The sequence below is a fragment of the Patagioenas fasciata genome, chromosome 17 (genome assembly GCF_037038585.1).
Source record: "Patagioenas fasciata isolate bPatFas1 chromosome 17, bPatFas1.hap1, whole genome shotgun sequence".
Lineage (NCBI taxonomy): Eukaryota > Metazoa > Chordata > Aves > Columbiformes > Columbidae > Patagioenas > Patagioenas fasciata.
Genome location: NC_092536.1, coordinates 5,149,062 through 5,175,144, shown reverse-complemented (window position 1 = coordinate 5,175,144; position 26,083 = coordinate 5,149,062). Strand labels below are relative to the sequence as shown.

The 26,083-nt window shown below is 40.1% G+C and overlaps 1 protein-coding gene across 5 annotated transcripts in view; it reads left to right on the top strand.

Moving 5' to 3' along the window:
* Positions 1-26,083, top strand: part of HECTD4 (HECT domain E3 ubiquitin protein ligase 4) — a 68,597-nt gene that overhangs the window by 25,740 nt on the left and 16,774 nt on the right. For 2 of the 5 annotated variants that reach the window (XR_011741665.1, XM_065851748.2), the window contains exons 17-58: positions 355-483; positions 2,329-2,453; positions 3,526-3,679; positions 3,976-4,076; positions 5,125-5,323; positions 6,305-6,451; positions 7,650-7,754; positions 8,283-8,446; positions 8,803-9,036; positions 9,265-9,457; positions 9,622-9,726; positions 9,801-9,889; positions 10,456-10,631; positions 11,081-11,216; positions 11,369-11,510; positions 11,620-11,786; positions 12,366-12,512; positions 12,819-13,003; positions 13,522-13,675; positions 14,007-14,287; positions 14,583-14,772; positions 15,056-15,137; positions 15,773-15,975; positions 16,134-16,269; positions 16,770-16,952; positions 17,108-17,278; positions 17,682-17,851; positions 18,281-18,396; positions 18,772-18,875; positions 19,152-19,313; positions 19,432-19,580; positions 19,842-19,921; positions 20,049-20,212; positions 20,654-20,891; positions 21,300-21,436; positions 21,598-21,724; positions 22,370-22,507; positions 22,650-22,786; positions 22,944-23,104; positions 23,658-23,839; positions 25,238-25,443; positions 25,757-25,887. Coding sequence is in view for 4 of the 5 variants with exons in the window: in XM_065851748.2 (XP_065707820.1) it covers positions 355-483; positions 2,329-2,453; positions 3,526-3,679; positions 3,976-4,076; positions 5,125-5,323; positions 6,305-6,451; positions 7,650-7,754; positions 8,283-8,446; positions 8,803-9,036; positions 9,265-9,457; positions 9,622-9,726; positions 9,801-9,889; positions 10,456-10,631; positions 11,081-11,216; positions 11,369-11,510; positions 11,620-11,786; positions 12,366-12,512; positions 12,819-13,003; positions 13,522-13,675; positions 14,007-14,287; positions 14,583-14,772; positions 15,056-15,137; positions 15,773-15,975; positions 16,134-16,269; positions 16,770-16,952; positions 17,108-17,278; positions 17,682-17,851; positions 18,281-18,396; positions 18,772-18,875; positions 19,152-19,313; positions 19,432-19,580; positions 19,842-19,921; positions 20,049-20,212; positions 20,654-20,891; positions 21,300-21,436; positions 21,598-21,724; positions 22,370-22,507; positions 22,650-22,786; positions 22,944-23,104; positions 23,658-23,839; positions 25,238-25,443; positions 25,757-25,887 (6,500 nt within the window). In the remaining variant the exon portion in view is untranslated. The remainder of the gene's footprint in view (positions 1-354; positions 484-2,328; positions 2,454-3,525; positions 3,680-3,975; positions 4,077-5,124; positions 5,324-6,304; positions 6,452-7,649; positions 7,755-8,282; positions 8,447-8,802; positions 9,037-9,264; positions 9,458-9,621; positions 9,727-9,800; positions 9,890-10,455; positions 10,632-11,080; positions 11,217-11,368; positions 11,511-11,619; positions 11,787-12,365; positions 12,513-12,818; positions 13,004-13,521; positions 13,676-14,006; positions 14,288-14,582; positions 14,773-15,055; positions 15,138-15,772; positions 15,976-16,133; positions 16,270-16,769; positions 16,953-17,107; positions 17,279-17,681; positions 17,852-18,280; positions 18,397-18,771; positions 18,876-19,151; positions 19,314-19,431; positions 19,581-19,841; positions 19,922-20,048; positions 20,213-20,653; positions 20,892-21,299; positions 21,437-21,597; positions 21,725-22,369; positions 22,508-22,649; positions 22,787-22,943; positions 23,105-23,657; positions 23,840-25,237; positions 25,444-25,756; positions 25,888-26,083) is intronic. The other 3 variants (XM_065851751.2, XM_065851749.2, XM_065851750.2) reach the window with 3 other exon arrangements.

The following is a 26,083-nucleotide window of genomic DNA, read 5'->3' as shown; positions in this document are numbered from 1 at the left end:
GGAACCATCACCTTTGGGAATGTGAATTAAATTTAACTCTCTGGTGGCATTATCTTGTAAGAATTAATTCATCTTACAGTACTTACATGTTATTATGATGTTACATACATGAATAGAATGTTCCTGCTTCTGTATATGCTTTGCAAGTTATTTGCAACCAGGTTGTTCTCTTAGATACAAATGAAGAAGCTTGCACTAAATCAGCAAAAACACTTTTATTCAGGGAAAATTTTTTGGTTTTACTTGTCCTCTCCCCCTACTTTTTTCCTCTTTTATGTCAAAATACAAGGATTGCCTGAATCAAGCTTGATTAAAGGGTTTAGATAATGTAAAGTGTACTTATTTATGTTAAAGGCTGCATCTTCATGCTTGCGGTATCTGATGGCTGTACAGAACCACCTCCTCAGTAACACTATTTTGATTAAACCCGATGACAATGATGACAGTGACAGCTCCTTGCAGGGAGAGACATTGAAGGTACAGGTAAACACCAAGTTTTATTCTAGAATGACTCTCTACAGTCAATGTTCCTGTGACACCTCTTATTTCTGCAGTGCATTCTACTTATTTTGTTGCTTCCTTTCTTCTCAATATACTTAAATTACTGTAGACAGGCTTTTTACCTGTTTTCCAGCTAAAGTCTGCGGTTGTTCTGTGTTCAGTCTTCTAAATTGGGTTCTATATTGTCAGTGAGAGTAGACGCTTCGCTTAATAAATATACATATAATGAGGTTTAAAATGTATTTTAATTATTATGTGCTAGTCATAAATATCATGTGCTCTCCATCATCCTTGCCAAGTCTTGAGAAATGGGAGAGGTGCCTGAGGATTGGAGGAAAGCAAATGTCACTCCAGTCTTCAAAAAGGGCAAGAAGGAGGACCTGGGTAGCCTCACCTCCATCCCTGGGAAACAGATGGAACGACTTCTCCTTGGTGCCATCTCAAGGCATATCAGGGATAAGAGGGTCATTAGGGGCAGTCAACATGGCTTCACCAAGGGGAAGTCGTGCTTGACCAACCTCATTGACTTTTATGAGGACATAAGAAGATGGATGGATGATGGCAGAGCGGTGGACGTGGTCTCCCTTGACTTGAGTAAGGCATTTGACACAGTCTCCCACAGCATCCTTACAGCTAAACTGAGGGAGTGCGGTCTGGATGACCGGGTAGTGAGGTGGACTGCGAACTGGCTGAAGGGAAGAAGCCAGAGAGTCGTGGTCAATGGGGCAGAGTCCAGTTGAGGCCTGGATCTAGTGGAGTGCCTCAGGGGTCAGTACTGGGGCCTATATTATTCAATATATTCATCAATGATTTGGACGAGGGAATAGAGTGTATTATCAGCAAGTTTGCTGATGACACCAAGCTGGGAGCAGTGGCTGACACTGGAAACTGTGCTGCCATCCAGAGACCTGGACAGGCTGGAGAGTTGGGCAGGGAAAAATTGAATGAAATATAACAAGGGCAAGTGTAGAGTCCTGCATCTGGGCAGGAACAACCCCAGGTTCCATTAAAAGTTGGGGAATGACCTATTAGAGAGCAGTGTAGGGGAAAGGGACCTGGGATTCCTGGTGGACAGCAGGATGAGCATGAGCCAGCACTGGGCCCTTGTGGCCAGGAAGGCCAGTGGTACCTGCGGTGGATTAAAAGGGGGTGGTTAGTAGGTAGAGAGAGGTTCTCCTTCCCCTCTACTCTGCCCTGGTGAGACCACATCTGGAATATTGTCTGAATAGTCTTGAATGAACATGTAGAAGCCAGGTTTGTCCTAGCATGCAGGCTGTCTTACCATAGTCGTTTTTGTAACTAACAATTTTTCTATAATGGTATTGACTTCTGGATTTCTGGTATTGTTTGTTAAGCTGATTTTGTCTGCTGCTCTTTGAGACTTTGTGTGCTCTTAATCTGCTAAAGTTGAAAGTTATTTGTTCAGGCTCATTGAGTAAATGCTAAATATTGCAGTACTTCTCTTGTCTCACTATTCACCCATGTTTTCATTGTTCAGTTTCTCTCTCCACAGTGATCCTCATACCTGCTAGAACATTGTGTCACCAATGCTGTACCTTGGCTGGCTAACAGCTCTCGCCTCTGCTGGACATGGGGATTCCTTCCCTCTAGAAACTGGATGTGCATCCTGTAAAACATGCACCTAGTTTCTCCCAGCACTTTGGGGCTTAGCATTAATCAAATTTAAGTCTTGGATGAATCTACTGCTGCAGGCCTGCCAGGTCACATTATCATTATTTTTATTTGGAAATCCATCGTTTTGTTCTGTTGTCTTTTTTTTTGCATTCTCTAAGAATTCAAGTATCCTATAACTCTTTTTGTACCTAGGAGCTGAAGACCAGCATTTTGTCTCTTGCTACACAAATTCTGACAGGATGTGATGAAGTCCTAGAAATGCTGCAACAAGTCACTACCGCACTAATAAACAGTGACATTTCTGATAGAGAGCAAAGGTAAGACAAGTGTACGTTAAGTTGAAAACAGTAAACTTGCTTTTTGTGGATTATTGTACCAGCACAGTTGCCATGACTTGTTCTTTATAACTTCAAATGGGAGCTTCAAAGGTATGTGAACCATTTCTTGCTATAGTGTTTGCTTAGCGCTTGTCTTTTGAAGAGTTTAGAATCAGATTCTCCATGTCAGTACTACCAGCTTGATAATAAAGAAACTTTGAACTGGTGAGTTTTTAGTCAGTTACAGTGGTGTTTTTGAGCAGAGCAACTGGAAACAAATGGTATTCAGTCAGCCGGGAATATTCCTGCAAGTCGGGGCAATTTTTTATTTTTAAATTCCTAACTGTTACATCTCCAGTAGCTGAATTAGATACTTAATCCATGGTAAGTCTTGGGTGCTGTTACAATATCCTGCATTTATCATCAGGTAGCATCACCTTGACCTTCCTTGTCTCTCCTCCGCTTAAAAATATAGGTTGGGAATGGGATGTAAACAGCAGCTGTGAACCTTTTCTCTAGTTAAACAATGACCTCCCTCTCCCAATTGTGTCTCAGGTCTCAGTTTCTATGCTTTTCTGTGCCTGCAAGATTAGTTTTGTTTATTGACAATACGCAGTTCCTTTGAGATGTTTTCAGAAGGGTTTCATGTTCAAATATATTTTTATAGATACAGCTTCTTTTAAATACATTGAGCTACACGTGCTGGCAGCCTGACGTACATACTGAACAAATACATTTGTATTTGATGTGGACTTTCATCCCATGGCCAAGGGAGCTTATGATTTTCTAAGTAATTATTAAACTCTTGATGTACTGTCTTCTTATCTATCGTTGTTTAGTAAGAATTGAAAGCAAAGACTAGACACTTTGGAGAAATCATATTTTCAAGATATTAAGTTCTTGGTTGTTGGCTTTTTTGTTTGTTTGGGTTTTTTTAAAATGCAAATGTTCTCTGCTGAATTTTAAATTGCCTGCTTATGCAGTCTGTTACAAGATTAAACAGATGACTAAAATTAGAAGTGATACTCTATGAAAATAGTTGTTACTATGTAAACCTTGACTCTTCTTACAGATTAAAAGGCCTGGAACAAATTACAAAGGCTACTATGCTTGGTCATCTGCTTCCCGTCCTGCTGACATCCCTGATGCATCCGAATTTGCAAACTCTGACCATGGCTGATGCCTTGATGCCTCAGTTGGTGCAGCTGGTTCTTTACACAAGTCAGGTATGATCTTTGTGTCAGTGGTTTTCTACAACAGAAAAAAACATGTGGCGTGTTCTACAGTGCTGCAGATCTTGGTCAGCTTTCTGCATTAAGTGATCCAAGATCATAGTTCAAGAGTTGTTCAACAGCTACAGGAGCTGATAATGCTGAATATTAAGTTTGACTTGGTAAAACAGCTGCTGAGTAATGCTTTGTTGTCAATAACAGCATACAGTGTGATTGTTAATATGTTCAATAATGAGTTCATAAAATCATGTACTGTTTGTGTATTTCTAACACTACATTTTGTGCCACAGACTGCTCTGCTGCTTAAAACTCAGTCTCCGGTTTTCTCGGAACTGAACAGTTCCCCCAGTGGTGCATCAGAACAGAAAGGGAAGCTGTTGCCTGATGAGAGGTGATTTTCTTCACATTTGAGTCTTTTCATGGGATTAAATATCTTAGCTGTAATGTTAATTTGACCATAGCTGCAGCAATCTTTTTTAAGGCCAAGCTATAATGGTTTGTGAGGCTGTCTTTGACGTATATAAGCCTTTACAAAAGGCAATTAGTTCTAAATTTTTTTGGCATATGGAATTAAATGATTAATATCTTCAGGTTGTTTGCACAGGATATGGTTGGCTTTGTTTTTTCCCTCAGCTCAAGCATTAGGAATTAATTCTAAATGCTTCTCTTACAGTAATTTAGGCTAAGGAGAGCTGTCATGAGTAAATGTAAATTGTTTTGGCAGCATGAGATACAGTATTAAAACTATTGGAAAGATATTAAATGGTTTCATTTCCATAGAGAAATAAAACCATTTGAAGTTCTGCATTTAAATCCCAAGTCTCAGCTCCAAGTTACACAGTTTCTGCTTAGAAACAGAAACGCACCGCTGAATTAAATAAAAAAATGCTTATCATAGCTATTTGCAGTGTTGCAGAATTTGTGGTATTAAACAACTTGTGATAATGTGTAATATAATGTATGAAAACTAGGAAGAATTTTCTTTCGATCCTCCTTGAAATTATAAGCCTCAGTGGAATATTAGACATATTATTTTATGACAGTATAATCAGCTTTGGGCACTGTCCCAGGAGGGAAATTGTTGTGTTGTTGGTTTTTTATGCTACCAATAAGTGTATTAGAATGCATATGTAGTACCATTTATATTTTGTGGTGCTACTTAGGTTGTTTACAATAATTTGGAAACTGGAAAGCACAGGGAAAGGTTCAGATTTTACAGGGTAGAGATCGGCACAGTTATTTCTAACGTACAGGGTTTGTACAATTGAAGTTCTGCGTGTTTCCTCAGTACAGTTGTGCCCAACATGAGGGGTCAATACTTTGTGTTGCTATGTATCAATACTGAGAGGTGATTTGAAGTACTTTCTAGTTTGGTGTCTGAATATATAGTAGAAATCTGTGCATTTAATTTTAGGACTGATTTTTCACTCTAATTTCAGAATGCTGGAAGAGAAAGAAGAACCAGGTTTTCTTACGGGTTTGAAGATCCCTGCTCCCTGGGCTGCTGGGAAAACTGTTGAAACAGTTCATCCCGTCAGGGATAACTATAAATTTAAAGAAACTGTACATATTCCAGGAGCCCGCTGTTTATATCTTAGATTTGACAACAGATGTTCTTCGCAATATGATTATGATAAGGTAAGCAAGGACCAACTCAGAAATTCTTTCTTTTGTATATATTTCCATCAGCAGCACTTGCTGTTTTCATCTTTTCTGCCCTGTATGTTTAATTGCACCTTATTTCCAGTGATCAGAATAATGCAGGAGGTTTTTATGGACAGGAGCTTGTTAGTGTACTCTTTAATGTCATGATCTCCTTACTTCAAGGCTGTAAAGTACGGGGATGCAGAGAGGTTATTAAGTTCATTTCTGGATGGATCAGGTTGTCCAAATTTGACTTCCTTCTCAGTTTTGCTGCTGTTCAGTTTTCCTTATTTCTCAAATTGTAATTGAGCTGCCTACTTTGTAGATCAGCACAGTCTGTTTAAACTGGGTAGAACTGGAAGGTGGCTTTTATTTTCCCTGATGATAAATGGCTTGTTTACATGGGTTTACAAGTATTTTCAATTTCAAGAACACAACTAGTAGCACTTTGTATAATCAGAGAACTGCTTGTACTGTGTGCTAATTGTTGCCATATATTCTTTGACATAGAGGAGATCCTGTGATTCTCACTCCCATTAGTTATTTATAAGTGTCTTTAATATTAATGTCACCTGTTCCTGGTTAAATTCCTCCATAAAACTTCGGGCCTTGTCATGTTCCCACTGAAGTCACTGACAATATTAACTTTGATGGGAGGATGATCAATCAATTTATTAGTAGAGAGGCAGTATGTTCTCATTAGCTCAGAAAGAGGACTGGAAGTTGGGATTTCTCCTGACTTCAGCTCCCAGTTCCGTTGCTGACTTGCTGTGTGATCTCAGGGGCAAGTCACTCCATTTCCTCTCTGCCTCAGTTTCCCCATCTGTAAAATGGGGATAATAATACTTGCCTACTCGCCTCACAGGGCTGGTGTGAGGATTTGTTAATGTTGATAAAGCGCTTTGAAAATATAAAGCGCGGTGTAAGTGCTAAGTATTATTATTATTATTAGATTTTCTTGTTTTTCTCTTACAGTCTAACAGTGTATTTTATGTTTTGAAGTTGGTGATCTATGCTGGTCCTAACACAAACAGTAGGAAGGTTGCTGAGTATGGAGGCAATACACTGGGATATGGCAGCCGTAGTGTCTTAGGAACTGGTTGGCCGAAAGACTTAGTAAAGGTACAGTATTATAATCCAACAATCTTTCACATAGAAAAATCCCCTTTGGAAACCATGTCGAGTCTGTTTGAACCCCGATAGCAATGAAGTCCAAGCTTTTAAGTGTTCGGTTATCCATGATGAGATCGCTTAAGTGGGCTCTTAAATCATTGGGGAATAACTTGAAATTCAGCTTTATGTTTTATGTGTGATGCTTCCTCTTTGAGCTGATCTTGTTTTGTTATGTCTTACTGGAATTCATTATCCGTGTGTTTCGGTCCTGGAGTCTCTAACGGCACAACTGTTCTCATAAATATATCTTCCTAGGAGAAATTCTTGCACAGTCTGAGGCTGTGCATATTTTCTTAAGGTCATAACTGCATTTTTTTTTTTAACAGTAGTCCACAAATATAACAAGCCATAAATGTATAATAACTTTCCAGCCATTCGTGTTGGGTTCTAGAATTACACTGGATGCTTTTGGCAGTAAAGCAGAGACAGAAAAAATCCCTCAAACTTCTTGAAATTTCAGTACTTCAAGAATTTTGTGCTGCGTTCCTTCAGATTGTATGCAATATTTTTTTTTCTTATGTGTTTATACTGCTGCATTGTCCCACAGGAAACGGGGCTTGTATACATAAGAAAAAGCAATTTCAAAAAGAAAAACAAGAAGTAATGAACTGGAAAGCAATTCAGACAAGCACTCCATTGCTCACAATTACTGGAATTGCACTGATTTTTTTCAGACACAGACTTTTACACTATTCTTTTAGCAAACTCTTCTATTAATGTGCTTATATTCTTCTCCTTGAAGAGCTTGTCTGTCTTCCTCCAGGAAGGGAACTGTTGATTATTGCATGGTGTCTTGCAGAAAAATGATGAAAATGTTTTGATGATAATCAAGGCCAAGTAATACAGAGTGACTTGATACATTCTACTTTTGTTTCTACAACTCTGATCATTTTTTTGTTTTACTGTAATTAGCCAGCAGCAAAATTAAATCAAATTGTCCACTGAAAGAGATCCTTACAAAAAGGGAAGAAGCTCAATCAGAGTATATAATTGGAGATAAAAATAATACTTAGATAACTGTCACTAAAAGGATTAATCTGTAAAATAAGCACCCTTTATGAAAAGCCTGTTTGTTTGCCTCAATTCTTAAATGTTTCTTCTTTTTTTGTCTTTGTTTGTTTTCCTCTCCTCCTGTGAAAATGTGAAGGTGGAAGGAGATACAGTCACCTTCTCCTTTGAAATGCGGAGTGGCCGCGAGCACAACACTCCAGACAAAGCCATGTGGGGCTTTGCTTGCACTGTCCGAGCACAGGTACTCACACAACTGATTCTGTGGGACAGGTTCCACTCTGATTTATCTCGTTATGCACTTCACATCAAATCGAAATGTACTTCAAAGTTGGAAGTTAACATCTGAAATTGGAAACAGTAACAGGTTATCTATTTTGGCAATAAGACATGATGATGATTCCAGGCTGTAAGGAAGAGAGGGGAGAGACGCTGGGGACACAAGGAAACTTGAATCCTGCTGCTGGGAAACTGGGACTGGGGCCGTGAGATGGCAGATCCACGGACCAGAAAATGACTGAACCGAAAATAACTTCTACCTTTTCTTTCTTGGTTCAGAAAACAACATTTAAATCTTGTTTCTTGTCTTGAGTTGTTCTTATATAGTGCTTTAAATTGTTAAAGCATTTTTTTCAATGTACCTCTGTGTAAGAGACGTATGGTAGATACATCTCTTACATATACAAATATAAAATCTCTCATCTTGAAATATACTGGGGAAGGACTTGATGGTTGATTGGTTAGTGCAACTTTATTGCTGTTCCTACTGCAGGAGTCTTCAGAGGATGTGTCAGGAGGTTTGCCCTTCTTAGTTGACCTGGCACTTGGCCTTTCTGTGTTAGCTTGTTCTATGCTGCGAATATTATACAATGGACCAGAAATTACCAAAGATGAAGAAACCTGTCAAGAGCTCTTAAGATCTAAACTATTACAAAGGTAAAAAAATATAGATATTAATCTGAGTTCCTATGTGGGATTTTTTTCTGAGACAAGTTGATTTTTGTAGTTGTGCTTGAGTCTCATGGTTTAAAGTGATGGTTTTGATAATTTCTCCTACAGAGGTTGTTCAGGAGTTCTGGGTTGTCTCAAACTAAGGAAATGTTCTATAGAACAGAGATTTTCTTTAGAATAAGTAGAGAAGGATTGGGCTGTGTTTGGTACAGGCCACACTTAATATGTTAATATGTTGTCTCTCTTTATAAGGCATTGTTGACTAATGTGTCTTTCTCAATAAGAGCAGTTAGGAAAAAAATAATTTTAAAAATCCTTTTTTCCCCCTTTATTTTTTCCAGGTGCCAGTGGCAGGTGGAAGCGAATGGTGTAATATCTCCAGCCCTTACACCAAGTCCTTCTCCGTTGCCTCTTACCATAGATGAAGACAGAGAGTTTACATATCCTTCGGATGTTCTTGTGCCTCCTGTCGGACACTATTTTGATTTGCCAAGGATCAGGCTGCCTCCAGGAATCATGATAAAGCTCAGGGAAATTTCTGGACGTGCTCGGCCTCAATTTAGACCTAGTATAAAGTAAGTAGACATTGGTTTGCTTTATTTTTCTAACTTTTATTGTTTGATATGTTTGGTGCTATAGAAGCAGTGGTGAGGATGCAGCATGGCTGTTTTGTATGATGGTATGCATTTAATATTCTGTAAATACTTGTTTGTGAATGCAACACCTAGTGGATTGTAAATATGAATTGTCAAAGTTTGTCCCTTATTCTTGCTTAATCAATTTGGCTTTACCTGTGACCCTAGGGAAGTGATCCAGCCAGAAGTAATGGAGGAGATGGTAGTTTCATGTGTGATTAAACATTTGAATTTGGTTGATGCACTCCAGTCCCTGATAAACTTCCAGTATCAAGAAGAACATGCTGAAGAATATGATTTACTTTGTAAAATTATGGGAGAGACCTTTAAGAAGCTAAATGCCATGGAGAGACAATTGCAGGTAAAAATAAAATTACACTAAAAAAACCCAGAAGGCTAAAGGTGTATTAACAGCATTTTAGAAACACAGAAATATAAAATGTACTCAGATTTCTTCCTTAAATATCTTTTCTACTCCTTAAGATGAATAACTGCAATCAGTGTTATTTTTTGTGTCTTTATTAGAGTGTGGCTGAGCTGGAGCAGAAATGGCAGAATGAGGTGGATGACGCCATGCATGGGAAGCTGGAGAACAACGTCCCGTTCTTTTACGATTATCACTTCAACGAGGTAAGCGTTGTGGCTGCTGTGCGTGCTCATGCTGCTCTCAATATACGTTCATCCTTCTCCTTTGCTTTGTTTAGAGCAAGATGAAAGAACTGGAACTTCTGTGTTCCATGAAAGAAGTTTGTTTTGATGGAAGCGATCTGGAGAACGTGGTCCTGGCGTTAAGGTGAGTAGCTGGCTGTGGACTGCACCGGTCAGGCGGCTGTAGCTGTGGAATTTCAGTGAGTTCCAAAGTAGCTATACAGGGTAAAAATTGCACACATAACATAAATGCTTATTGAAGTAGCCACTTAAATCTCATTGTACCCTATGACACTTAAAGATGTGAAGCAGAAGCTAGCACTAATGTCTCAAACTTATGTCTAATTCCATTAAAGACTGGTAGACCTGCAGTAAGGAAACAATCTTTGGGAGCAGGAACATTCAGATGAACTTTAACCAGGGATGCAAATACTTTAAAACTCAATTTTTCTGTCTGTCTAGCAATATTTGATTAAATTGTTAGAAACATTTGTCCTAAATATATTAATATTAGTACCTGCAGCTACTAGTGCTTACTAACAAATCACTCATTTATTTCTTTAATTTTTTCTGCTTTCTACTCTGCTGGCATAGAATCAATTGGTGCTATATGTCTTCTTTAAAGTAACCTTTCTCACAGTAACACTTGATGGCAGAAGGCATTAAAAGATAATTGAGTTTATTTCTTGTATTTTTCTTCCATAATTTTAGGGAGAAGTTTTTTCAAGAGGTGAATTCACTGATACAGAAGACCTGTCATCCCTTAGCAAAAACAAAAACATTAGTTAAGAGCTTGATGAACAGAGCAGAGCTGTTATTACACGTCACTATTGCAGCACAGTCTGGTATCACAAGGAGTATATCTGGTACCCCCGCAGAGACTCCAGGTACATATATCATTACCACCATTATACTTTCTTTTTTCTTTTTTTTTACTATAAAGATATTTTATTCTTTTTCTCTTATTTTTCCTCTTTCACTTAAACCTTTTTACTTTTTTGAAATAAATCCTTTTACACTAAATGAAGTTGAACCTTTGTTTTCTGATTGCCATAATGATCGTAAATTAAGGTCTGAGTAACAAGTGGAATTTAAACTTTAACCTTCTGAATTATTGGGGAAAAAAAAGCTTAACCTAATCAAAACAAAACTCATTTGAAACAGTACCTGAAAACAGGAAAGTCCTCAGAACGGAGTTGTAAGTTCTTGCTTAGATGGTATCTTCCCCCTCCTATGTTGTATCTTTCACTGGAATGTCCACAGTGATTTCAAAACCAGTTTGTAAATAATCTCCTACCCCAGGAGTGACATTCTTTCACATTGTCTAATATTGCAGCCTGTAAATCAGCGTCTGAAACCAAAGTGATATCTCATGCAGTCCGCCAGCCCGTCTTCCTGCGCAGCATGTCAGCTCCATCCGATTTAGAAATGATTGGTAATGAAGACATCGAGTTTGCCAGGTCGAGTCAGAGGTATACAGGGGTTTATTCCACTGGGCTGCTTTACGATAATGTGGCCTGTGTTGTTAAAATCTTCATAAACTTTGCAAGCATAGCACTGTTTGTGTTTTTTTTAATTGGATCAACTTGCTTCTACTGCGTCTAATTACCCTGTATTCTCGTAGGCGCCGCCATGTAACCAGCCACAGAAGTAGCTCTTTCACACTTCTGCAGTCGCTGGCCATTGAGGACAGCAGAGATAAACCCACGTACAGCGTCTTACTGGGGCAGCTGTTCGCTTTCATTGGAACAAATCCTGACCAAGCGGTATGTCCTTAAAACGTGCTACATCATTCTATTTTCAAATTGAAACTTTCACAAAGAAGGGAGGTGTCTTGCTTGTGTCCCGCTAACAAAAGCGAACGGAACCTCGTAGGTGTCCAGCAGCAGTTTTCTGCTGGCTGCTCAGACCAGGTGGCGCCGGGGGAACACGAGGAAGCAAGCGCTGGTGCACATGCGGGAGCTGCTGACGGCAGCTGTCCGGGTCGGCGGTGTGACGCATCTCGTGGGCCCGGTGACCATGGTACTTCAGGGAGGACCAAGGTTTGTTTATTTCTCTGAGAATAATTAAATGTTGTAGTCTCTGTAGAAGATAATAAACTGCTCTGTGTGAAGAAAAGCTCTAAGAACTGGCTACCTGTGAGGGCTCAAGTTTGCAGAAATAAGCTTACAGCAACCACTTCGATTGGCACTTGTGGGATGAAAAGGCAGAGACTGCTAAGAAATGCTTTTATTTGGCAGCAGGTGAACTTTGCTTTCATACTGGAGTGACATGTCCACAAATATGTATATACTGTGTCTTACTCTCCGCACTATTTCTAAATTAATGTTAGTTATGTGTTAGTGGCAGGTTTAGCAGATACAAGTAGTGTCATCTATATTTGCTCAGTATCTTCTCAGTATTTTGTTTGCAAGCAAATTTCAATCATCTGTGGTAAAACTACCATACTATCTTCTTTACATATGTTTCATATTAAAACATTAAGTCACTTGCAGTTTTCCTTCTAAATCTTCCTTGAGTAATTCTTAATATGTGCTGATATATTTTTTTAAAGCTCTATTTGGAAGTTTGTTCACTTTATTTAACCTCAGAAGCCTACTGTTTCAAATGTCTACCAACAGAATTGAAGAGCTCACCTGTGGTGGGATGGTGGAACAAGTCCAGGAAGCTTTTGGAGAGACGATGACGTCTGTGGTCTCACTGTGCGCTCGCTACCCCATTGCTTGTGCGAATAGCATTGGCCTCTTATGCACTATACCTTACACGAGGTAGGACGGTGTTTTGGAAAGGAAAGGAGGGCATCTGCAGCTGTCCTTTTTAGGGTTTGTCTTGGGGAGAAGCCTTATATAGTATAATAATATTCCTTTTCTTCATAATGAGGAGTGTCTGAGAACCTGCTGTTAAGTTTTCTCAGAAAATGGAATTTCCTCTGGGGAGGACAAGGGAGAGACAGAACCATCTTTCTGCAAAGTGAAGTAATTAACTGTTAACAGCACGTTCTGGATCTTCATTGTTTCTGTTGTTAGTGACCAAAAAGTTACTTAAACGAAAGCTGAATTTGTCTTCTCATACAGGAGCGAAGAGAAGTGTTTGGTACGTAGTGGTCTGGTGCAGCTTATGGACCGGCTTTGCAGCTTAAGCAGCCAGACAGAATCCAGTTCGAATGAAAAACAGACTAAGAAACAGAAGGTGGCCACCATGGCCTGGGCTGCATTCCAGGTGCTCGCCAACCGCTGTGTGGAATGGGAAAAAGAAGAAGGTAGGAACACTGCAGCTGTATTTCTGCTGTGCGCTTCAGAATTGTGCAAGTGCTTGAGAAGCAGTGTAAATGTATTTAAAATAGAGCATCTGCTCACCATTGCTTCAGTATTGTTTGGGTTATCTACAACACACAAGTGGATACAGAAATAAGTTTATTTTCTTTGTGTGTTTTTTTTACTTTCAGTTTTTTTTCTTCCTCATGGAAGAATATTGCAGATAATTTCAAGTCTGGGATTTGGTTCTGTCTCAACATAATCAGAGAACCTGCAGACCCTGAGAGATCACTTACCCATTTTTTCTGTGATTCACCCATAACACACATAAACATCTAGACACATAGCTAGTGGGATGTAGCTGTTGTATCAGGTTTTATTTTTAAATACATTTATATATTAAAAGTTTTACTATAGCAAAATGAAAGTATTTTTTACTGTTCTCATTTTATGGGCAAGGGATTTGGTGGTGTGTACATTCGTTTTTGGTAATTACAACTGTGTTCTTGCATGACTTTTGAAGGTGGTTCGACAGAAGCCGTTCACTCTGGCCTGGCCCGTCAGGTCTCCAGCCTTCTTACCAACCACCTCGCTCGCGCCACAGAGTGCTGTGGTAACCAGGCTGCAGGAAATGATGCACTTCAAGATGTTCTCAGTCTTCTTAATGACCTGTCAAGGTACTAGGCCTTTGTCTCTAGAGTATTTTTTTCTAAATATGAAAGCAGGTGGGGGCTTTTGAGAGGTTTTGAGAGGTTTTTTTGACAGAGGTAACTAACTTTCAAAACCATTCTAGAACTTGATTGTAAGCTGACCCTTAGTGTTTAATCAGTGCTGTCAGTCTATCCAAGAACTGTTGTAGATAAGGTTGTAAGATGCTGAAATTTTAATTACATATTGTAAGTAGTAAGTTAGTTTGGTTTTAGTTTCAAGAGCATCATCAAACTTTTTTTTTTTTTCTTTTTCAAATAGCAGTTACCTGTTTGTGTTTTGTGTTTTTTCCTCTTTCAGGAGTCACATAGGTAAAGCAATCCTGAGCCAGCCAGCCTGCGTGTCCAAGCTTCTGTCACTTCTCTTGGATCAACGTCCTTCTCCAAAGTTGGTCCTTATAATCCTGCAGCTGTGTCGTGCTGCGCTGCCTCTAATGAGTGTTGAGGACTGTGGAAATGTGGAATTGCCTCCCTGGAGTTACTCGGTTCCTTCTCTGAACAGCGAACAGGATGATCCCAGTGACCCAGCCTCCAAGATTGCATCTCTGCTGCTGGCCAAGCTGGCAGATTACGTAGTGCCAGGTACCAACGTCTCCCTTGTGTCGTGATAATTTGAGAAATTGCCAAGCAAGTCATGTTTCTGCAAAGAGGTTTTGTATTGACAGAAAGCTCAAGTAGGAAGAAGATATATGATGCATCAGTGTTGAAAGGCAGGCTATTTCTGTAACTTAAATTTCACTGCTCTCAGACTAGTGTGTCACAGTGACGTTTTAGATGCATCTCGGGTGTGTTAGCATTAGTTTCAAGGGAAAGTTTGTTGATGGAGCTCATGATTGCGTGTTTGTTTTGTTTCATTTTTTTTCCTTTCAACTTCAAGGATGCCAGACAGTTCTTTCTCCAACTGCCTCTGAGCCGGATACTGCTTTGGCAAAAGCCAGCCCTAAAAATTCCATAAAAGGCGATAAAGATCCTGGAGAAGAAAGCGAGGCAGTGGATGGTAAACTTTCTATTTTTATTCATAAACGGGAAGACCAGTCATCCCATGAAGTCCTTCAGCCGTTACTAAGGTAATCTTAACTCACTGGATCAGAATTAGCTTACATGCCCGCTAGCAAAAGAACATTAAAACATCTTAATTTCTCTGAAAACAAGCACATGAAAAATTAGCTACTTAAGTGATGCCGTATGGGAAAAATAGAACGTATTGTGTTATGGTATTACAGACCATGGTGGACTAGGGAATAGAACTACCGAAGCAAAACGGCTTTTAAAGCATTGCTTTTAATAATGCATACGCTGGATAATAATTTGCTATTACAAAGCTAATGTATTTCATTTTCACTTTAATAGTAGCTCAGAAGGTCGTCCATTCCGACTAGGAACTGGAGCCAACATGGAGAAAGTGGTGAAAATGGATCGAGACATGACAAAAGTAAGAAAAGGAATAACTGAAAAATTATTCAACATCTTAAGAATTGATAGCCAGTCAGAATTCTTGCTTTTACTGATGTTAAATTCCTTTTGTTAAATGTTGTTTAATTTACAGAACTGTTCAGAAAGAGGACTTTATATGGAATGTTAGCATTATGTAGTTATCAATGTAAATACAGGGGTTAAATGATAAAAAGTAACTTCATCTGATCATTCCTCCAGCCATTGTAGGTCATGTTTAAGTCTCTTTAATATTCTCTTTCCTGAAGTGTTTAATGCCTCTCAATAGTATGAATTTTAAATCACGGATTTAAATTAGATGTGCATGTTCTTGAGTATTTGCGCCAGAAATACTCATGTGCAGCATTTTCATAAGAGAAGTAGAACTGTACTGTTAAGCTAAGAATGACGTATTAAAATCAACAAATGTACATTGACCTCTGATCTCTTTGTAGACAAGAAAAAACAACAAAAAGAATTTGTCTTATGACTCTGAGTACTGCATACAGAGGAGGATGTTCTGATGTGTTCTCAGTACTTTTACAGATGCAGAGGGAGGAGAGTTAAATACATCATGGGATGTGGCCAAGCAGAGCTAACGTTGGTATTTGTCCTGTGTGGCAATTTGATTTTCAGAGCGGTTGCTGTGAAGTTATTACAGAAGAAGCTGCTGCAGCTCTTCGAAAGGCAACTAAGTGGGCACAGTCTGGTCTCATAGTTAGTGTTGGGCCACCCATAGAAACTGTCAATCCAGAAACTACGAGTGGGTTGTCCACGGGGGACAAAAAGAAGACGGCACAAACATCTATTTGCAGAGAGAGGAATTCTGAGCTTGCCAGGTGAGTCACGTTGATTCTGTAGTTAGAGTCCAGAGAAAACAATCTGTGTGTTCCTAAATTTCCGCTTTTTGTGGTGTGTGTCATTGTTGACAAGTAAAGCTTCTTTTCTTTCTCTCAGTTTGAAATTAATGGGCAAATTGCGTTCTTGTTCTGTGCAGGACGGATCCCGTGAGGCCCTTCATTAGTGGTCACGTTGCAAACAGCATGGCAGCAGAAGTCATCGCTTTGCTCCACAGCTTATTGATGGCACCAGAATCAAATGCAGCTCAGATATGGACAACAACTGCTGAAAAGGTAAGAAAACAGAAGATTAAGTATCAAATTCTACACCAAGCATGTATTGAGTAGTTAAGAGAGCTTAATTAACAATTTCCTAAGCGACTCCTTTGTGATTTACTGCTGCTAACAGGGATGTGTAACCACATAGAAGCAGCCCTTTCAGTAGGTGGTATCTACCTGATGTCTTAGGGTGGAATATGTAATAAAAAATTATCCGGTATTAGAGAACATGTTGTCATTCTGTAATTCACCTGCCATTCTTTTCAGTAGTTAATAATGCTGTTTGTTTAGGGAGTTCTTTTCCCTTCCCTGGGTAGTTATTCTACCTTTGCTATTCAGCCAGCTATGGTGGCATTCACACATCAAAGAACTTAGAATATTCTGAATTATATAATTCTCTTCAGAAACAAAAATAATTCTTCTGAGACTGTGTGTGGGCTGGAGGCTTGGGGCACTGGGTTTTGTCTGAATTGTGCTTTGAAGTTATTCCCTGGTATTTTCGCTTCTGTCTTCAGGTTCTGTCTCGGGCTCTGATGTACATTCCACAACTTGGGAAATATGCGGAGAGTATTTTAGAGAATGGGAGTAGCAGCGGAAGGAAGCTTGCAAAGCTTCAAAGGATCGCTCGACAGGCAGTAGCTGCCCTCTGTGCTCTGGGTGGCTTTAAGGAGACCATTAAAATAGGTTCTGAAGTTCAGGTAATTCAGCGCCATTCACACTTATGAGAAATGGTCCTTCTGACAATGTTTTGCCTGTTTCCTAGGATTGTGTATTGAGGTGGTGTGTGGTGTTAAGCACTCAGTGTTTCTTTCTGTAAAGCCTCAAATCTTACGCAGCCCTTCTTTGGTTGTAGGTTTTAGGTAAAGGAATAGCAGGAAGCATTGGAGTTGTGGCATCTATTAATGAACAAGAAGGTATAGCAACGGTCAAATTTCCACCCACCAGTATAGACAATAGAAAGACTTCACAAGCATCAGACACATTAACTATCCCATTATCTAGGCTCTATGTTCCAAGATCTGAGGTACGGTAGTTTTAATAATCCAATATTAAGTATGATATTTATTTTTTTGTCATAGCATATTGGCAATTAATCTGCAGCATGTAAAAAGTCTCTTTCATCTTTGAAGATTGTTTGTAAAACTGGCCTCATTTTTTTAAATGTATCTTAACAATATTTATATGTAAGTTCTCATTTAAGTAACAAGGGTATTCATCTTTTGGTGCTTAAAGATATTCGGTTGCATACTGTGGTGTTTTGTTGTATTTTTTTTAGTTTCTGTTTGTTTGGGTTTTTTTTTAATTGGTGTTTGGTGCTGATTTTGTGCTAGTACAAAATAAGAATTAACTCCAGGTAATAAAACACCCTCGTTTCTTAGAAACTAACTACTTGAATTTAACTTTTTACCGTGCCCCCCCACCATCAGGCATTGCCTCTTCATAAACTGTCCATTACTGAGAAGGTAGTACAGGCAGTCCAGTCCATGTTGCTCCCTCAGGAGGGAAGTCTCTCTATTCACACCTCACTTCCTGCAACAGGAGATGGCTCAACCCCAGTAATGGCAGTGGTCCGGCTTCTCGCTGAAATCAGAACCAGGTGAGCCCTTGGTGTTTGTGCAGCACCCCACTCTGTTTTCATACCATACACAGATGTTCGGTAAAACTGCCCAGCTTCTTGTTTTCTTCCTCAATTGCTACTGACATACAAAAGCAGGGGACAATGCAGAAAATCTTGTTTGCTTCCTTAAGTGCATTCAGTGTCTGGATGTTGTTAAAATGAGCACCGAAGAATAAAGTGCCTCCTGTAACGCTGGCAATGCCTTGAGCAAATGCTTCATATAAGTAAATACTGTGAAGCAGGTAAAGCTGCCGTTGTGGAAGTTCCAATGGACAGCTGAGCAGCTAAAGGGGCAGATCAGTCAGCATGCTGGCTTTTACAATAATCTTGAATTCAATATGTGTAAAGACAACTTTGACTTCAGTGTACACTTTTATAATGCTTTAAACATATTTTTTTTCGATTAAGAGCATGCCTGGTGATGGCTCAGCTGTTAGAAGACAGCTCATTCTGTGAAGAATTCATTCAACAGTGTCCAGCTGCTGTAGAAGTTCTGAATTTGGTAGCGCAGGAGTGCAGCCCTGGTAGGTCTTCAATGCATTCTTGCGTATTCATTTCAGAGACATAACAGCTTTTAGAATCCTTTCAGTGTTTTGTCCACCAGCTGCTTAGAGTTTGAAAGCTTAGCACAGTACAGCACATCCTGTCATAGCTGCATAATTAGCATAACAATGGCTTAATGCCTTTGCTAACGAAATATAAATTAAACATAAGGAAAATTATTGCTTGTATACATTAGATTTTATCTCTAATTTTGTCAATTAGGTGAGACTATTTGTTCAGATCTCTGAAAATGCAAATGTTATATTTGTTTCTATTTACCCGTATTAAGATAGTGTTGTTGCACTGAAGTAACTAGATTTGCCTGGAACCTCATGACTTGGTTTGGTTTGTTGCAGGGGAGAGGCTCCTTGTTGTAGAAATGCAGTGTGAAAGGTTACGAATGTTGTATCGTGATTGTGCTCGACCTCCTCCTCCTCCTCTCCAAGCAGACAGAAGGCAGGTGAGCACAGACACAGAGCTGAGGCTGCTGCAGGTGAAACCAGACACTGAGTACAGACAGCCTGCCCGTGGTGCTGGGGCCACACTTCTTGGATTCTTATTTAAACATCTCATGTGATGTGAATTTCTGTAACGGGATGTGATTTGTTGTGATTGAAGTTATGGGAGTTGCATGTGTTGTGTGAAATGCACGCTTCATAAAAGAGTGTGTCATTGGGTTTCAGTGGATGTCTTCAACTGCACTTGGTAGAATAAAATATTCTGTTCCTGTTTGCAGCCCAAAGAAATCACTTGGAGCCCATCAAGAGTGTTTCCCCCTGTGCGGGCGTGCATGTTCTCATCGCACCTCACGGCTGTGACCTTTCTAGCTGATCCTAGCGCAGGTGGGGGACTTCCTCGGGGCACGTTTATCTACGCCACTTCACCAGTTCCAGTACAGGTAAGAACCCAACAACTGTACAACAGTTTGTATCGTTTAATGTTCAATAGTGCAAGAAAAGAAAACTTTCTGTTTTACCTAAAGTCTGTAAATATTTCTAAATTATCTTTATTTCTAGGCACCATCATTCTACTGGGAAATTGAGATAGTTTCCTATGGAGATACAGATGATGACACTGGACCAATTGTTTCATTTGGGTTTGCTACAGAAGCCGAGAAACGGGATGGTGCTTGGACAAACCCAGTGGGCACCTGCCTTTTTCACAAGTATGTTGGGGATGTACATCAAACATCACATTCTTGCTCAGTACATTTGTGTGCTCCCTAGGGAGGAGTATCATGAGCATGTAGTAGGCAACATGTATGTTTTAATGTAAATGTTAAAATGATGAACTAGATTATCCCCTTATCAAAATAAGGAGAGTTGAGTTGCCTTTTGTCAGCATCACAGCTTCCTAGACTTCAGCTGGTAGCATTCCCACTTTGTTTCAGTGCGGTCTTTAATTTTCTCCTTGTGTTTCTTTGTAGCAACGGGCGAGCGGTACATTACAACGGCTCCAGCCTGCTGCAGTGGAAGAGCGTTAGACTGGACGTGACTCTTTCTCCTGGTATGTAAGAGTACAGCTAACTTGCTTATCTGGCAAATCAGAAAGTCCCCCTAAATGTAAGGGAAACAGTGGACAAGAAAACAGATTAAATCCATATTCTTCTTGGGGCGATTATGTTTTTCTACAGGTGATGTAGCAGGAATTGGCTGGGAAAGAACAGAAGGAACTCCACCCCCTCCAGGGCAGCCAGCTAAAGGCAGAGTTTATTTTACATATTGTGGGCAGCGACTTGGGCCGTATTTAGAAGATGTCTCTGGTGGAATGTGGCCAGTTGTCCACATCCAGAAAAAGGCAAGTTTTTAACAGAAATATGTTGCTTGAGATGTATTATTTCAGAAATATTAAAAATATTATATAGAAGTGTTGAACCTGCTTACCTCTCTATAAAAAAGTAGAATGGTAGTTGCCCTTCCCAGGTGCATGCATATTTTGTCATTATTTTGAACTTTTCCTGCCCATAAGGACACTAATGTGCAGCTGGCTGGATAGGATGGCATTATTCTGTGCCAGCTACCCTTCCATTAGTGTTCCTTCCCAGCAGTGACCCTGCTTCAAGGTATCCCAGCTCAGTATGCTGTCTCTTGAAGCTAGAAAAAAAGGAAAGTTCGAACTTCGTGTTTAGAAGCTTAATACTTTCCCTGCTGCATCCAGTTTTATAGCTGGTGATGCTGGAAAAAGCACATGGCGTGGAGATGTGATCAGCTCAGTGCTTTGATGTGCATCTTCTTTCAGAACACCAAAGTCCGCGCTAACTTTGGATCTCGGCAGTTTGCCTATGCGGAAGGACAGGCTCACAGGAACGCCGCCGATCTCTGCATCGACCTGGCTGAAGAAATAAGCGCCAACTTTGAAGCGTTGCCTTTTGCCATGGCTTCTGACAGCGATAACGATGCTGGCACCAGCATAGCTTCTGATCCCGGGACCCACGGGCCTCCTTGTAGAATTGCTGCTGTTGCTACGGCTCAACAACGTAAAGTGATGATTAATTTTTTTGTTTTAAATCTCCTTTAGGAGAAATTACAATCAATTAAATAGGATTTAACCCTGGCTGCAGTCCTTGGGTACTGCAGTACGACAAGCATTGTCAAATGGGTGCTTATTTGATTTTTAGACGAGGCAATTGAAAAAAACTTACTTTGACTGTCCTTTATATGGATGCACAAATTATTCTCAATGCGACTACAATGAGAAATTATCTCGTTAGGGCTTTGAATACACAAAGATGTTATGGCTGATTGAATCAGCCAGTTGGTTACACTGTGCCGAAATGTATTACGTTTCCACAGGCTGATTGCAATATATCTCAAAAACATCATGGAATGTTTTTGTGTACCTTCCAGTGCATTATGATCTCGTTATTTTTATGTGTGTTCGGCAGAATATGACAGTGACACATCTTGCCACTATAAAATGGAGCTAAGCTACGAGAATTTTATCACATCAGGCCCCGATCCTCATCCCCCTCCTATTGCAGATGATGAAAGTGATGACGATGATGATGATGATATTCCCCGGGTGAGGAACATGGCAAACTCTGCCTGCTATAACTTGTACTGTAAATACAGATCTTGTCATTCAGACTTTTAAGTTTCACCATGCAAGAGTTTTCTCTGCTTTCTGAAGGAAAATACAGCTGTTGTTAAGTGTTCTTTCTTCTTGGTGTTCTGTCTTTGTAGGAGGATCATTATGCCCTGTTGGTTAAGGCCTGGGAAACTAAAGTTTTCCCTACAATTAGAAGAAGATTCCGTAATGAGGCTGAGAGGAAGTCTGGGTTGGATCAGATTAAAGGAGCTTTACAATTAGGTATGGCTATGTTTATTTCAGTGCATGTTGTTTTATTTAATGTGCAATACGTGTGAAGATAACACCTGTGTGTCTTACGTGTTACCGTATACAGGGATGGAAACTTTAAATTAAAGAAAAATATCACTTGCTGTTTTTGTCAAGTACTTGGGACTTGGTTTGGGATCATGATTTTTCTTTAACACTGTTACCTATGTCGGACTATTTAAATACGGAAAATAGTTTCAGAAGAGTGGCAGAATTTGTTGTGTTGTTGTGTCTGCAGAAATACTTTGGAATAATAGTTTGGGATAGAAACTTTGGAATAGATAGAAACTCTTTGGAATAGAAATTCTCTATGTGCATTTTCTGTCTGTGGCCATATAAATGCAAAACTTTTGCAGGACATTTTATTAAGGGGGGACTTGTAAATGAATGTAGTTCTGACAAAACAACCTGTTTGTGGGAATGTCCCAGTAAGAGCAAAGTAATAATTCTGAGCCCATTTGAGAAGCGCACAAGTGTCTCTCAGGAGAGCTCCACTCCCTGTCAGCCTGACTGAATGTTTAAGTAATTAGATAGATTGTCTGCATATGATGTTAATGAGAATCAGGACTTATTTCAAGGGACTGGAGAAAATAACTAGCAGTCGCTTCTGTCTACCAGGAATGGTTGATATAGCACGACAAACCGTGGAATTCCTCTACGAGGAAAATGGTGGCATCCCAAGAGACCTCTACCTTCCTACTATCGAGGATATCAAAGATGAAGCAAACAAATTTACAATCGATAAAGTGCGAAAAGGTGAGGTCAGCTAAAAGTATCTTGAGGGAAAAATGAAAGTGAAGGGGCTCTGGTATTTGGAATCTGCTGTGTAAATCGTAATAATTTGTTAATGTGAGGAAAATGCTGTATCTTAAGAGTTGTATTTTTCATTTCTGTGCAGGTCTCACAGTGGTGACTCGCTCTCCTGACAGTAACAACGTCACCAGCAGCGCTGTTGGAACAGCTTTACCCAAGTTTGCGATTCGTGGGATGCTGAAGACGTTTGGTCTTCACGGTGTCGTTCTGGATGTTGATTCGGTGAGTAAAGACATGTTGGGAGGGATTTTAATGTATCAGCATCTCACCTCTGTGAGTAAATGTGATGAAGTGTCCTGAACTGCTGGTTTGCTTCTCTTTTTGAAAGAAAAAAATATCAGCGTTCCTGTGTTTGACTGTGTTGGTTTTGGTGTTCCAGGTGAACGAGTTGGTACAAGTAGAGACGTATCTCAGAAGCGAAGGAGTTCTGGTCAGGTACTGGTACCCTATCGACATGTTAGAACGGCCACCCGCGGGTTATAGGAGGACTGCGACAAATGGATTGGTTACCCTGGATAACACCAACATCCAAATCCATAGGTAAAAAAAATAAAGGCAGCTAGAAGGCATTTGCATTATCTGACTTGATCTATAATGTTTCCTGTAGTACAATTATTTACTGCAACCTTCATTTGAATAGTAGTAAACTTTCAAATCTTATTGTAGTTATTGATTTAAAGCTGACAAAGATTCGTTAATTCTTCATGTTTCAGTGGATAATGGGGTTTTGATTTTTTTAATAAAGGAAATAGGTTACAGTTATCTTGTTGGAAGGATTTTAGTCATGTAGAAATGTGTTTATACCTGCTGGTCTAGCAGGTACCTTCCTTGAAGCTCAGGTTTCTTGCACTGTCAGGCAGTTGCTACCTAGAATTTGCGGAGAGTTGGCTGCTAATTCAGACGCCATAATTTGGTGCCAGAATTAGGTGGGCCAAGTGCTGTCTTTAGTGAATAAGAAAGATTTGGGTCTACTTGAACCTTTTAAATAAGAATAAATCAGGTGTATATGTTCAGATTCACAGGCAGGTTGCTGGATATGGCTTATTTTACGTGTGGTGAAGCAATTTTATGTTTTGATGTTTGTGTTTTCTAGAGAGCTTTTGCGAAGCGAAGCTGCTCTGGCCAAGCTATACTGCCGCATGGCTCTGCTCAATATTTTTGCCCCTAAATCTCCACATATGTTTACTCGGCTGTTCCATATTCCTGCTATCCGCGATATCACTCTGGAGCACCTGCAGTTGCTCTCCAACCAACTTCTCGCACCACCTCTTCCTGGTAAACACTGATTTTTGTCACAGCTTTGGTTTGGTACAATAGTTTTTTGGGGACAAAAAAAAATTAATTAATTTGGCACTTATTGATTAATTAGTTAATAATGATGGTATTTGTAAAACTGTCTCAATGGACTCCTGACCTTAGTGGTAGGGTACTAAACTGAAATTGTTGCTAATGATCTAATTAAAAATGTTCAAGAGAGTTTGGAGTCCATTCTAAAGATCTGTTCAGGGTGGTCCTGTCTGTTTGTCATTGATGCTCTTCCATTTATTGCGGGGAGGGAGTATCCATGTGGGATGCTTGTGAGGAATTGAGAGTGTTTTATAGATTGAATCCAGGGTAATAAAACTAAATGCCAGTTGGGTCTCAGTTTTCGGAATTCAACTCTTCTTCATTTCACAAAGTGGTTTGTCCTTTTCCTACTGGAATCACAGATCTGATTAGAGAATGTATGTGCTGAATCATGGAAAAGAATCTTTGGCTAATTCAAGTGAGTGTTATCGAAGACAATTATCATGACAAAGCTATTCTGCATGCAAAGAAATGTGTGTAACGTGGCTGGAGCATAAGGAGGAAGTCGGAAGTGCTAAATATAGGCTATTAATAATTGAAAGTAATTATTCACCATTGGAAAGAGTCCTGTTCCCTCCTCCACTTACTTTGAAACTTGGCTTCCTCTAACAGATGCCGCATTGGAAAAGATCCTCTTGCAGAGTACAGCACTACTTTGCATGGCTTCGAGAATAATTTTACAAGCTTTTGTTTCGTTTTTCCTCCTTAAAATATGTCTAATTCAAGTCTGCTACTACATACAGTTTCCAGCCCGGTGTTTTGGTGAATTGCTCACTCCTTTGTGTGCTGCACTGTGTCTTTCTTTGACTTCTCCCATTAGCTCCAGTGACAGCCGTGAGATGTCGGGGCTGGGACCCACTCAGGGCCACTCAAAAGTTGTCTTGTTCCTCTCTGGGGGAAGCTTGAGAACAACTAAAGCCGCTTTCACCTCATCTAGAATGACCGGGGAAGAGAGCACTTACAGTCCCCTCTCCTCCTGGTTCTTAGGCAGTACATTGCACCATGCCGCCTCCATAGGTGCGACAAAGCGAGGCAACTGTGACAGTACAGCTTGGCGTGCCTGACACCCTGGAGGGCTGGCTCCAGGCAGGTGACGATCACAGCTGGCATTTAGAGGCCACCCCGTCTGCAACCGCCTGTGTCAGGGCTGCGAGTTTGGGCTTGGGAGGATCCTTCCTGCTGCTGACCTCTGGGAAGAGGTTTGCACTCACTCAGGAGGGAAAGTAGAGGCTTGTAGTCTTCCAAGTGTTTCAAACTTCCCTTTCCACTGTCTGTTTCACGGGCTGCATAAACATGTTGACCTCCCGATTTGTCTTGTTCGTACAGATGGCACAATCAGTTCCAGTTCCATTCTTCTGGCCCAGTCCCTGCAGCACTGCGTCCGCTCCCAGAACTGCGCCGCCACAGACCTGTTCTACCAGGGCAACTCGCAGGCCATCAGGGAGTGGCTGACGGTCGCCATCACTCGGACGCTGCACCAGGGAGAGGAGAGTCTGTTAGACCTCACTAAACAGATCTGCTCCTTTTTACAGGTGAAATATTTAGCAGTGTTTTGGGATCAACGTTAAGTCCTGTCTTCTTTCTAATGAGCTTTGTGTGATACTGACTTCCCTAATACTGTCCATAACACTGAATCGTTTCCCGGGATGGATTATATTCCTATTGTCATCGCAGTGGGCACACTGAAAACACAAACAATAAATAACGATACTCTGGATCATATTAAAATGAAGTGGCCTCGCACTGTGCCATTATTAACAATGCAATATTTTATTTGAAAAAAGAAGAGGGAGATGTTTTGCTGCTGTTGCTTGAGGTCTTTCATTATGAAATGCTGTGTTGCAGACGGCACCGGAACAGTTTCCTGCAGAAGAATTCCCCATTTCAGAATCCAAAGTCAACATGGATGTTAATTTTCCTGGGGCTGCATTTGTAATTGTGTCCTGTAAGGAAAGCCAGTCTGGATTCCGCAAAGAGTAAGTAATTGAGGGACCAAGAGTGGCAAAGATTAAAGATTTGCTGCTGAGCATCTGTTGGCCCAGACTGTGTAGCTTCTAATTTTTTTAAAAATTTTTCTCTCCTCAGGGATTAATTTTCCGGGTGGTGGGATGAATATTGCAGCGTGTCTCATATTTCTGTGATTGGGTTGGGATGTTCAGTGGGTAGTTACAG